The sequence below is a fragment of the Talaromyces rugulosus genome, chromosome III, assembly GCF_013368755.1.
Source record: "Talaromyces rugulosus chromosome III, complete sequence".
NCBI lineage: Eukaryota > Fungi > Ascomycota > Eurotiomycetes > Eurotiales > Trichocomaceae > Talaromyces > Talaromyces rugulosus.
The window spans coordinates 2438896-2452520 of record NC_049563.1 but is presented as its reverse complement, the minus strand read 5'-3'; the positions used below and the strand labels follow the sequence as shown (position 1 = coordinate 2452520).

General features: G+C 49.7%; 1 protein-coding gene across 1 annotated transcript; it reads left to right on the top strand.

The window, feature by feature from the left end:
* Positions 1 to 400: 400 nt before the first annotated feature.
* Positions 401 to 12690, top strand: TRUGW13939_05709 (uncharacterized protein; the record flags this gene model as incomplete). Its single annotated transcript, XM_035488869.1, has 9 exons — positions 401 to 1362; positions 1414 to 1519; positions 1576 to 1787; positions 1849 to 4119; positions 4176 to 6952; positions 7021 to 7069; positions 7120 to 7444; positions 7503 to 8082; positions 8132 to 12690. 9 exons carry the CDS (start codon positions 401 to 403, stop codon positions 12688 to 12690), a joined length of 11841 nt encoding a protein of 3946 aa, XP_035344762.1.
* Between the last annotated feature and the right edge of the window lie 935 nt (positions 12691 to 13625).

The window sequence follows — 13625 nt, the reverse complement described above, 5'->3', positions numbered from 1 at the left end:
CACTAGCCTTCTGCTCATTTTCGGCGGTGCGAGAGCTCAAGCTGACATCTCGCTTTCTTGTCCGGTCAGTGGGAGATCAAGGAATCTAGAATGTTCGGCGTTCTCTTGGAAATTCGCACATCCGGTCTGGGAGATGTAGTCTTGCCTCGTAGCCGATAGCCTTGACCGTTATCGGCTTTGCAGAGACTAGGTCCGAGCTGTAGTCGCCGATGATCTAACTAGTTTAGGAAATACTTGTATAAGACTTTTTATCAGCATTTACGTTTCTCTGATGATTAAGTCGTCGCTCGATCCATTCCAGAACTACACAGCCTATTTGTATACGTGGTCAATGAAGTTAGATTTTTCGGAGGCCTGTCGTGATTCCCGTCCTCCCAAAACTTCCATAGAGGATTTCATCATGTCTTACTCAACACCATTGAACGAACCCATTGCCATCATTGGCAGTAGCTGTCGTTTTCCTGGCAATGCGAGCTCGCCATCCAAGCTGTGGAAACTCCTGCTATCCCCCAGAGATGTTTCCAGGAGACCACCGGCAGATCGATTTGACCTTGATGGCTTTTACCACGCCGACACAGAGCATCATGGAACAACAAATGTTGAAGGTTCTTACTTTCTGGAAGAGGACATTCGGCTTTTCGATGCCGCCTTCTTCAACATTACACCCAAAGAAGCTGAAGCTATCGATCCTCAGCAAAGGCTGCTGCTTGAGTCCGTCTACGAGGCCATGGAATCTGCAGGCTGCACAATTCAAAGCCTCCAAGGAAGCTCGACATCTGTCTATGCCGGTCTGATGATCAGAGATTATATGGACGTGCAGGCTCGCGATCCGGACTACTTCTCCAAGTATATGGTTACTGGAACCTCATCAGCACTCAACGCGAATAGAATCTCGTACTTCTTCAACTGGAATGGCCCGTCTTTGACGGTCGATACCGCTTGCTCCTCTAGTCTCGTTGCCTTGCATCAAGCCGTTCTCGGCTTACGTTCTGGAGAGAGTCGCATCGCCTGCGTCTGCGGTTCCAATCTTCTACTCGGCCCGGAACTGTTCATATCTGCTGCAAACCTGCACATGCTCTCCGCTAGGTCCCGCATGTGGGACGACAGCGCTGAAGGATACGCTCGGGGAGACGGGTTCGCTACTGTTCTCTTGAAAAGGCTATCAGATGCAATTCGGGATGGCGACAGTATCGAGGCCATTATTCGTGAGACAGGGGTCAACTCGGATGGGCGTACAAAGGGAATAACCATGCCTAGCTCAGATGCTCAGGCAGCGCTGATACGTGAGACGTACCAAAAGTCAGGGTTGAATCCTACAAAGGACATTGACCGGTGTCAGTACTTTGAAGCGCACGGCACAGGGTACGTTACTCGACATGGTTTTTTTTTTTCATTGCTGACCTTTTGATCCAGCACTCAAGCAGGAGATCCTCAAGAGGCAGGTGCTATACATGCGGCCTTCTTCGGGGACTCTGTCATTCAATCAGATGCCCAAAAGATGGTGGTTGGCAGTATCAAGGTATTGACTACAACCCCTTTACTAGCAACATCCACTAACATCGTAAAACTATCAAGACTGTCGTCGGCCATACCGAAGGATGTGCTGGATTGGCTGGGGTGTTGAAGGCCTCACTCGCTTTACGCCATAAATTAATTCCACCTAACCTACACTACTTTACTCCGAACCCGAATGTGGTACCATTCTTAGACGCACTTGAAGTCCCGACCGCGGCCCTGCCGTGGCCGGCTCCTGCTACCGGATGCCCTCGACGTGCCAGTGTAAACAGGTAAACTCTCGCCCGAACGCCCTCTATTCCACTTTCCCCAGTTAACTTGAAGATTTTATAGCTTTGGTTTCGGTGGCACAAACTCCCACGTAATTCTCGAAAGCTATGAACCATTAGTACACAACAATTTGCCTTGGGTTGAGCATTTTTCGAACGACCAAAACAGCAGTGGTCATAAATTCACCCCACTGCCTTTCGTATTTTCAGCGAACAATGAACGTGCTCTCGTTGCAATGATAGACCAGTACATTCAATTCTTAGACACCAATGAATCAGTCGACCTGAGGGATCTTTCCTGGACTCTCCTGACCAAGCGGACCATATTGCCTGTACGAGTCTCTTTCGTGGCTCTAACTGCCTCAGAGTTATCGGAGAAGATGAAGGCTGAGCTGGACCGCAAAAGATCATCAGGAGAAGATTTTGGTATCCGTGCTAGTGGTGAGATGGAATCCGACCCTGTCATCTTGGGCGTATTCACTGGGCAAGGAGCTCAGTGGGCGACTATGGGCCGGGATCTTATAATAGGGTCTGCAAAGTTCTCAGCTACGATTGAGAGGCTAGAGAAGTCTTTGCAATCCCTCCCTGATCCTCCAAGCTGGTCCTTGAAAACCGAACTCATTGCGCCACCCTCCCAATCGCGTCTGTTGGAGGCGGCCATCTCGCAACCTCTTTGTACAGCAATTCAAATCGCTTTGGTTGACCTCCTGCGGTCTGCTGGCGTAACATTCCGTGCCACCGTTGGGCATTCATCCGGAGAAATAGCGGCAGCATATTCTGCTGGTGTGATCACGGCCGAGGAAGGTGTGCGAATTGCTTACTACCGAGGTGTCCACGCCCATCTCGCTAGATCAGCTTCAGGGGCCAGGGGATCCATGCTGGCTGCCGGAATGAGCCTAGAGGATGCTCAGGCGCTGATCGACCTTCCTCAGTTCCAGGGACGAGTCGCTGTGGCGGCCAGCAACTCGCCCGCGAGCGTGACCTTGTCAGGTGACGAAGATGCGATCGAGGAAGCGAGGCAAACTTTGGTCAACCAGAAGAAATTCGCTAGGGCACTACAGGTCGACACTGCTTACCATTCCCACCATATGGATCCGTGTGCCCAGCCATACATTAGTTCCTTGAAGGCGTGCAACCTCTCTCCACAAGAAGAAGATCCGTCTTGTAGTTGGATTTCTAGTGTCTATGGACCTAGAGGAACACCTACTCGGCAAGAACTCACAGCGCAGTACTGGAGCGACAATATGACGCAGAAAGTTCTCTTCTCGCAAGCTTTAGAGCGGGCCGTGATCGAAGCCGGCCCATTCGATGCCGTTATGGAAATCGGTCCCCACCCGGCACTCAAAGGACCTGCTACACAAACCCTTAAAGAGTCCGGGGGGAATACACCGTATACCGGCGTACTTGACCGTAAATCCAATGATATCGTCGCCTTGACCAGTGCTCTCGCCTTCCTGTGGTGTCGTCTTGGTGCCTTCATCAATGTGAAGGGGTACGAGGAAGCACACGCTGGTACGAGTCTGTCAAGGCCGGTCCTACTCAAGGACCTACCGACTTACCCTTGGGATCATGGCCAACCGTATTGGACAGAATCACGTCTATCCAAAGAATATCGCACGAGAAGCTCTCGGCCCCACGAATTGCTCGGTCACAGAAGCCCTGGCAGTCCGGAAAATGAATTGAAATGGCGCAACATCTTGCGACGCGAAGAAGTCCCATGGTTACCGGATCACAAGATTCAGGGACAGGTATTGCTACCAGCTGGCGCTTTCTGTGCTATGATACTTGATGCAGCCTTGTCATTCATAGGCGACAGAACAGTCTCCCTTCTTGAGCTTTTGGATGTGCAGTTGCATTTGCCTGTTGCTATTCCGGAATCTTCGCGAGGCGTGGAACTTGTTAGTTCGATCAAGCAGTTAGAACCTCATCATGGGAAAAGCGTTGATGGGCAATCTATTCTTGAGGCTGTTTTCTCATTAAGTACGGGCATGCCCGACGGCAGTACTCCACTCAAAGTTGCCGTGACCAGCATTGTACGTATTATACTGGGGACTACAACAGTAGATGCCTTGCCCCGAAAGGCACACGGCGACGACGAAGTGGCTCCTCTCAAGTCTGTGGATATCAACCATTTCTACTCTGCTATGAGAGAGGTAGGGTTATCGTATGATCACGAGTTTTCCGTCTTAGACGAAGCGGAGCGCGGCTGGGACTATGCTTCTGCCATCGTGCCGACGTCCTCCGGAGTTGACAGAAGCGTGCTATCGGTTAAGCCATCGTGGATAGAGTCTTGTATCCAACTCGGGTATTTGGCATTCGCATACCCAGGAGACGGGTAAGGGATTCCAAGAAACATATATTTATGCAAGTAGACTGACTAACGTAAACCAGGAACCTTTGGACAACTTTTGTCCCCCAAAAAATTGGGAGACTTGCCTTCAATCCGGATTTGCAGAATAGTGAAGAATACGGTCGAGGTACCGTACTCGGAATCACTTCGCGTATTGGAGCGACGAACTCCATCACGGGAAAACACTTGCCTTCTTTTACTGCGGATATTGAAGTTTACGATCCTGCCACAAGCTACACATGGATGCAAATTGAAAACGTTGTTTTCTCTTCGTTGAGCCATGCCTTAAGAAAGGACGACCGTGAGCTCTTCTTTTCTACGGTCTGGAAGAGCGTTGCCTTAGACAATCACTCAGTGGCAGAAACAACTCGCGAGACACGCGGCGCAGCCAGTATTCACCAGCTTCTGGAGAAGACGGCACTAGCCTACCTCCGAGAACTGAGAGGCAAAGGTACTTTTAGGGCAGTACCCGGTCCTTACCAGCCGTTGGCAGATTTTGTCCAGCGTGTGTGCAATACGCAAAACGCTGTAAGCCTTAATACTAAAGTCAATCACAGAGAGATTACACAAAACGTGGCTCAGTCCCCTGAAACAGTTGATCTTGGTTTCATGAAGACCTTGAGTGAATCCCTTCAAAGCAGAATTCTGTTGGCGGGAGATTTCGAGAACGGGACAATGTCTACTCCTTCTCTTGTGGAGATAATACCCGCACTCGGGGCTATAGACAGGCATCTAGGTTCGATCACCCAAACACTCAAACATCGTTTTCCGCAATTGCAAGTAGTCGAGATAGGATCCAATCACCTTGGACCATCTAGGAGTGTTTTAGCGGCACTTGGTGGGACCTCTGGTTCCTATGTATTCGGAGACATTAGCCCTACATCTAGAGCCGAGGGAACTTTGGATCAAAGGGTTCAAGAAGTGAAGCTTGAGTCTCTTCAGCCAGATCAACTCGACAAGCTGCGAGTAATCTCCCAAGAAGGGTTTGATCTCATGGTGGTCTCTTTCCTTATCCATGGTCGACAGAATATGGACTCTATTATTTCCAACCTTCGCGAACTCATTAAGCCGGGCGGATATGTCCTATTTGTAGAACCGACTAGGGAGATTACCTGGTTGAGGTATTTGCTGTATGGGACTCTAACGGCTCATGATGATCAGGCTCTAGGATCACCGGTGCCTCTGCTCGAATTGGACAATGTGCTACGCAGCTCAATGTTCAGCGGCGTTGATCACGTTGAAGACTACTTAGGGATATCCTTGATGATCAGTCAGGCGTTGGACAACAGAATCGCTGCCTTGCGTCACCCGTTGCACCCAGATCACATGGCGAAACTCTCGGGAGACCTGCTCTTCGTCGGAGACGGTAATCTTACCACGTATCGGATCATACAGGATTCTGTTCGATTACTTCACAGTTGGAAAGGGAGCTTAGTTGTCGAACAATCGTTGGATACGTTGGGTAAATTAAGGCACAACTTCAGTCGCAATTTCAGCGCTGTCGTGATTGTGAATGATCTTAAGATTCCCCACTCATTCGAGCCCATCAATCATCACAAACATCTACAAAAGATTCGAGACGTGTTAGATTGGTCTAAGAATATCTTATGGGTGGCCCTAGACGGTGACTTCAATGATCCTATTTATGCCGCCACCGTGGCATCGAGTCGGTCCATCGCCAGTCACGCCCAAGATGCCCGGTTTCAATCAATCCTTATAGACAATACCTGGAACGTGGAACACACAATAGCAACCGGCTTGGTTCGCTTGGTATATGCCCAGCATTGGAAGCTGTCCAAAGCTACCCACCTGTGGACTGATGAGGATGAGATCAAGATCAGAGACCATCAAATGTTCGTTCCTCGTGTACTGCCTGCCCGCGAGCCCAACGATCGATTTAATGCTAGTCGAAGAAACATCATCGAAGGAGCATCCGATCCTGTCAAAGATGTCGTAATAGATATTATCGGTTCCATCGATTCGCTTGACTGTTATCCTTGGGCGAGGTCGCATGCTCTCAATATAGACAAACAATCCAACGCAAAGGTAAACGTTCAAGTGAACTACTCCAGCCTTATGGCTTTGAGGGTAGGATTACATGACTATCTCCACATTTGCATCGGTCAAGTTCCTGGTCAGGAAGGATCCGTTATAGCTTTGTCAGAAAATCTATCCAATTCCATCATGGTCGACAGATTGTGGCAATTGCCTTGTGAAGCCGACGAATCAATGCAACACAGAGTTATTGAGATAACGACGCAGTACCTCTCAGCGACTTGGATCAACAGCATGTTCAAGGCTGGGACTGCCGTCATATACGAGCCAGGCAAGTTACTCGCCTTTGTGCTCTTGGAACTGGTTCGTGGAACGAATAAGCGATTCGTGTTCCTCACCAGTGATCCAGATCAGGTATCTAGCACCGGCGTAGGTTGGACCTTCATCCATCCGCATAGTTCTCGATCGGCTGTGCAATCTTTGGTACCCCAAGACACAAACCTCTTCGTCAATATGGGCCCCGCTAGGAATCAAACCGCTCAACGCATCATAGATATTGTGTCACCCAGTTTCTCTGTAGAGAAGGACACCTTGTTCCGGATCCAGTCTCGGGTAGCCTCTTATGCATCCAGAACCTCTTTCGTTAACACATTGAAGCTTGCACGTCACTTCGTATCGGAGATAAGGAATGGTGAAGAAACTAGTAGCTTACTCGATGCTTCGGCGCTCGTCGGCAGACTTCCGGATTCTACAGACCCGTTGACTATTGTGGACTGGGCTGATGCTGACAAGATATCGTTGCAGGCAAGACCCCTTGACACTAGTACATTGTTAACTCACAACAAAACATACCTTTTGGCGAACGTCTGTATCGCTTTTGCCGAGCCCTAGCTCGTTGGCTGGTCTCGGGTGGTGCAAGACACATCGTCATTGCAGAAAGGTAGGCTGATGATTAATCTCGTCCTTATCCATGCGACTAACTGCCCCAAGTGCAAAGCACCATGCGCTGCATATTGCGACACCAGCTTGGGTTGCCGCCCTTCGCAAACCTGGTGTGCGAATCGATCTCGAGGAAGTGGATTTGGCCAGTCAAGTTGAAGCATATAAGTTAAGGCAGAAATTCCCTCGCATAGTGGGACTAGTATGCGGTGGCAATCTTTACGTGGAAGAAACAAACTTAGATTTGTCGCACACTATATTTGAAGCCGCCGCCAACCTCGACGAGTCATTTGGTTCGCAACATCTAGACTTCTTCGTCTTACTGACTTCATTCCCTGCAAAGCTGGAAGGATCCGGGGAATCTGAAATAACAGCGGTATGTTCTTCTATAATGATGAAGCTCGGCATGTCGACTAATCCAGGTTCTTTCGCAGTTTATGGAGGCTCTGGCTACCCAACGCAGGAAGCGAGGGCTTAATGGGTCGTCTGTTTCCTTACCAGGAATCTGGGGTGACACTTTGGCAACCGATGCCTCAGTAGGGGAGTATTTCTCTTCACTTACCGAATCAGATGTCTCCAGCCTCCTCAACGAGGCCATTGTATGGGGTAGTGATACCCGGCCGTCCCCGCATCTGATCACAGCGCTCAAGCGTACAGCGCCATCATCATCTAGCAAAATATCGAATTGGCGGTCTAAACCAAAGTTTTCTCACCTCATCAGTCTATCTGGCAATTCTGTGACATCCACCACTCAAGAAGCCGGTCAAGGTCTTAAGCAGCATCTAGAAATGTCCAAGTCCCCCGAAGAAGCTTCAAAGACTTTGCAACATCATTTTGTGAAACACCTGGAAGTAATGTTAGATCTTGGAGCAGACTCCGTAAGAGATGATACGGACCTGGTAGGGATTGGTATCGACTCGCTGATGGCTTCCGATCTCCGTTCTTGGTTCCTCAGTGAACTTGAGGTCGATGTACCAGTACTCAAGATCCTGGGAGGGTCAACTGTACAAGAGCGTAAGTTCAACATGCCCCGAAGCTTTTTATCTAAATTCTAACGAAGCAGTATGTGAGGAGTTTTCAGTTGGATTTGGGATAGCGTCCGCATCCGAGAACATCCCCATTCCCGTCCATGATGATGTGCGGCAAGAGAAATCGTCTTCGCCTTCAGCTTTGACACCAGCGTCATCTACACCCAGCTTGAGGAGTTTCGTAGTGGTATCAGAAGGCGGAAATGATCCTATAGACGATTTTGTTCAGGTCGGTGTGGATCAGTCTCCCGCCGCGCAGCAGCCTTTATCGGTCCCCCGAAAAGATACGATGTCAAACAGTCAGACTCGCTTATGGTTTCCAACAACCTATCTAGAACAAGAAACGCCTTTTAACTGCACGACATCGTACCGTATTACGGGGCCGCTTGACCTTCCCAGGCTCGGGAAGGCTCTTAAGCAAGTCACTCAGAGACATGAGATCTTTCGCACGGCGCTTCAAAATGACGATGCTAGTGGAGAGCCGATCCAGTCCGTGTTACCCGATTCGCGCTTCAGACTTCAAATTCTATCTGGAAACAAGACGACAGATGTTGAACGGGAATTCAGGCGGATAGGAGATTACGTATTTCATCTTGAAGTTGGCGACTCCTTCATTGCTTCAATCATCTCCCACACAGCCCAGGAGCATACCATTATCTTTGGATACCATCACATCATTATGGATGGAGTGAGTTGGCAAATTACTTTAAATGAAATGGCTAGCGTATACAAGGATCTCGATGCTCGAGTGCCATCTCCAACTCAGTATCTGGAGTTCACAGCAAGGCAGCGGCATCTGATCAAGACGGGGGCTCATGCCAGCAAGTTAGCATTCTGGAAGAAGGAGTTTCCGGAACCTGCGGTGGAACCGATACCTTTATTCCCTTTCGCCAAGGTTGGGACCAGGAAGACCTTAACGCGATACAGTACTCTCGACATAGTCGAACATATTGACGCAAAGCTGGTCTCGGCTATTCAAAAGGCAAGCCTGAGTGCCAAAACAACCAGTTTCCACTTCTACCTATCAGCTTTCCAAGTAATGATCAGTAGGTTCCTCGACATAGATGATGTTTGCATAGGTGTCATCGACGCGAACAGGTCTGAACAGGCGTTCCTCGGCACCATAGGATTCCTGTTAGATTTGCTTCCCTTGCGTTTGCCGCTCAATAAAAAAGAGCGTTTTGCGACTACCTTGAGCAACACACGCAAGAAAGCACACGCAGCGTTGTCCAATTCTGGCGTACCACTCGAGTCTATTGTAAGGGAGCTGAATGTTGCCACGTCTTCAACACACACGCCATTGTTCCAAGTCCTAATTAACTACCGTATGGGCGCGCTCAGATCACCGGAACTTGGAGATAGTCCCATGTCGTTCCTAGATTATGAGGATGCCAAGGCGCCATTCGACCTTACACTTTCGATCGACGAAAAGGACGACGGAGCCGGGATGCTGACCTTTTCAATGCAAGATTATCTGTACGACAGAGAAGGAGCGGATCTGATTGTCAAGACCTACATACACTTTTTGCGCGTCCTTTCTGAAAATGTATTGCTCCGCATAAACGAAATTCCGTTGTTTGAACAGTCTTTGGTCAAGCGGGGAATTGACGTTGGAACTGGAAATGTAATCGACTTCAAATGGTACTCCACGCAAACAGTGGTCCATCAGGTTGACCAGTGGGCAAGAACTCAGCCTGACGCTATCGCGGTAAAGGACTTGATTGGCGGAGTTCTGACCTACCAGCAAATGCTGGCACGAATTAACGCACTTTCCCATGCTATAACCGACGCTGGTGCAAAGGCAGGATCATCAGTAGCTGTTTTCTGCGATCCCACAGTTGATTCGATATGCTGTATCTTTGCTATATTGCGGGTGGGAGCTGCATACACGCCGCTTGACGTCCGTAATTCACCGGAAAGGCTTGGAGCGGTGATCGATGAATGCAAACCGCGAGTGATACTTTTCCATTCTGCAACTGACAGTCGTCTAAAAGGATTGAACACACAGGGATCTAGGCTTCTTAACATCCAGCTACAAACTCAAGCTTCTGGAGATGTGTTCGCTAACCTTTCGACCCCAACTGCACCCGCGCTCGTTCTTTACACGAGCGGATCGACTGGAAGACCAAAGGGTATCACCGTGTCTCACTATAATCTCGCCATCCAGTGCACATCCATTGGCGAGCGCTTGGGTATCGACCGCGATGTGATCTTGCAGCAAAGCGCTTTGGGATTCGACGCGGCCATTGCTCAGATATTTTATGCGCTGGTTTTTGGGGGCACTATTATCATGGGAGACAATCGGCAAGATCCCATAGAGCTGGCTTCCATTATAGAGAGAGAGAAGGTGACAGTAACCTTGTTCATCATCTCAGAAATGTCGTCTCTACTCGACCATGCTAGTTCGGTTCTTTCACGATGCCATAAGTGGCGGGTAGCAATGTGCGGAGGCGAAGCTTTCGCCCCTAGTCTGATTCGCAAGTTCCGAAGCTTAAGTTTGCCAGGCTTGGCTCTATTCAATGCTTACGGACCGACGGAGGGCACCATCATCTCGTCAATAGGCGATGTGCCGTATCAGACGGTCGAATTTGCCGAGAACTATATTGTCCCCGTGGGACCCCCCATGCCCAATTACGGGGTGTACATGCTTGATGAGAAATCACAACCCGTACCTCTTGGATGGCCCGGTGAGCTCTGCATTGCAGGGCCGGGTGTCACGCTGGGTTATGTTGGACAGCCGGAGCTTACTGCTGCCAAGTTTGTGCAAGACAAGATTCCTCGACCGCGAGGACCCTATCCGGGCTGGGACAGAATCTACAAAACTGGAGATAGGGCTCGTCTTCTGCACGATGGCTCTTTCTTGTTCCTGGGACGTATCGATGGGGACTCTCAGGTTAAGCTACGAGGCATTCGTATCGAGCTTGACGAAGTTGCGAACAGCATCTTGCGCACGTCAGATGGCGTACTCTCCAGCGCTGTGGTGCGAGTACGAGGTGACAGTAACCAGATCCTTGTTGCCTACGTTGTCTTTTCCGACCAGAAGCGGCGAGCCTCCATCTCCAAACCACAAGTCTACCTACGTCAATTACTACAGTCACTACCGTTACCCGTCTATATGCGGCCTGCTGTTGCTGTGCCCTTCGAGTCGATGCCCTTCACCGAAAGAGGAAAGTTGGATACAAAGGCGCTAGCCGCGGTACCGCTCTCGCAGTTCCAGGAAGAGACGAATGGTGAACCACAACATCTCAACGCCACTGAACTGAAGATGAAACACGTTTGGGAAGATGTTCTTTCGGAGGTAGGAACAGGAATTCAAATCGCTAAAGACTCGGACTTCTTCTCAGTAGGAGGAAACTCGCTATTGCTAATGCGTCTCAAAGCCAAAATTCAAGAGGCCTTTGGCGTATCAATCCCGCTGATTGAACTGTTCCAAGCCACAGCGCTGGAGACTCTGGCCTCCAAGGTCGGGAACACGAGCCCCAATCACGTTAATGGATCTGTAGAGGCTACGTCCGGTATAGATTGGGATGCCGAAACGAGTTTGCCACCAGCAGTGACCTCATCGGAAGCTCTTTCTCGATGGCTGAATTCCACAAAGCGGCTGCAGCGTCCATTCTCAGTTGTCCTCACTGGATCAACTGGGTTCCTTGGTCGGGAAATACTCTCTCAACTCGTGGCCCATCCATCTGTTGCCTACATACACTGCATCGCCGTACGACCAGGACGCACGCACAAAGTCGCCTCTCCAAAGATCAAGTCATACCAAGGAGATCTCTACCAAGCACAGTTTGGCCTTGATGATGCCACAGCACGCGCCATCTTTTCCACCGTAGCCGCTGTGATCCACAACGGCGCCGAGGTCTCTCATATGAAGTCATACCACTCACTGCGTACACCCAACGTCCTGTCCACGAAAGAATTACTCCGCCTATCCATCGAACACGGTGTCGGAGCAATCCCTCGCTTCCACTACGTATCTAGCGCCGGCGTCGGTCACCTCGTGCCCTCATCTCACTCCAACGGGGTAGATGCCTTCCCACCTATTTCACTCGCAAACTATCCCCCGCCCCGCGACGGCTCTGACGGTTACGTCGCCGCCAAATGGGCCAGCGAGATGACGCTCGAGCGCGCCGCAGCCATCATCCCAGGCTTCGTCGCTGTCGTTCACCGCCCGTCCAACATTACAGGCACTGGCGTCGGTGAGAACGATATCGTTCATTCGCTGCTGCGCTTTTCGGCTGCGCTGAAAGCAGTTCCGGAGATGAGTAGGGCAACTGGTGCCTTTGATTTTATTGGCTTGGAAGCATGTGCTGGAGATATCGTACGAGGAGTCGTTGTTGACGACAACGCACAGGGTGCGACGGTGGTGGGGGCGGTACGGTATGAGCACCGCTCCGGGGAGACGATTGTACCTGTTGAAGAGCTGGGTGGGTTCCTGGCTGCTAAATGTAGTACTCGGGAGCTAGAGGTGTTATCTTGGGGAAATTGGGTGGATAGAGCCTTGGGCGTTGGGTTGGATCCGCTTGTGGGAGAGTTCTTGAGGGAGTTGGATGGGAGGATGCGTATGCCATTGTTGATTACGGAGGATCATTGAGGAGTGAGAGTTGAAAATTTTGGTTTAAAACATATGTTTGCTATCACTACATACTTGGATTCAACGGGTTCTCCATTCATGTACTCTTCAAAAACATATCTTCGGGAGGTTGATACTTGGATTTTATTGGCTACATCTGCCTACCTTACCATCCGTTAGCCACTAATTCATACTACTCTTTGCAAGTCACGTTGTATTCCTACTCGGTTTTACCCGCCATATCATAGGCAGCTATACGTAAAAATGCGGATAGTGGCTCCTGCCAATCCTCAGCGAACTGTCGGGGTGCTTCTATCTCACTTTCTGAGGCCATCTTGATGTTAAGATGGCCGCTTTTGAGTTGATTTGTTGACACTGTCTTTATATTTTCTATGTGTTCGTTTCCGCTTTGTTCTTAACCCTAACCCTAAAAGCCCTAAGCTCCTAAGCGCCCATGGCCTTGATCTTAACCAGATGATGGGGGACAGTCTGGCCCTTCAAGCGTTTGATCCACAGGAAAGCGTCCCTGAGTTATTTGCCGTTTAAAGGATACACGAGGCGAAACCAAGTGACCAACGACAGCTGAGTGGTTGATCCCTCGACTCGGCGATGCGTGATGTTCCACTGAGTAGAAGCAGTGATCGGCCTTCGGGGCGCCGATAGATGTATTCGGACCGCCGAACATGCATCAACATATTGACTCTATCCGCCGCGGATCACTTGCGTGATGCCGTATTAAGTTCAACTAAAAAGAAATTGATAGAGGGTAGAGACTTCACACTGGAAATCGGCGTTGGAAGACTATCTTTCGATCCCGAATCGTTCGAACCCCGAGCTGATTAATTGTTCTATAAAACACATCGCGCTTTTGATTGAGCATATAAGAAGCGGTAACGGTGATCAGAGGCAATGTGAATGGCAAAATAATATAAAAACAAAAACAAGCAATCAACCAC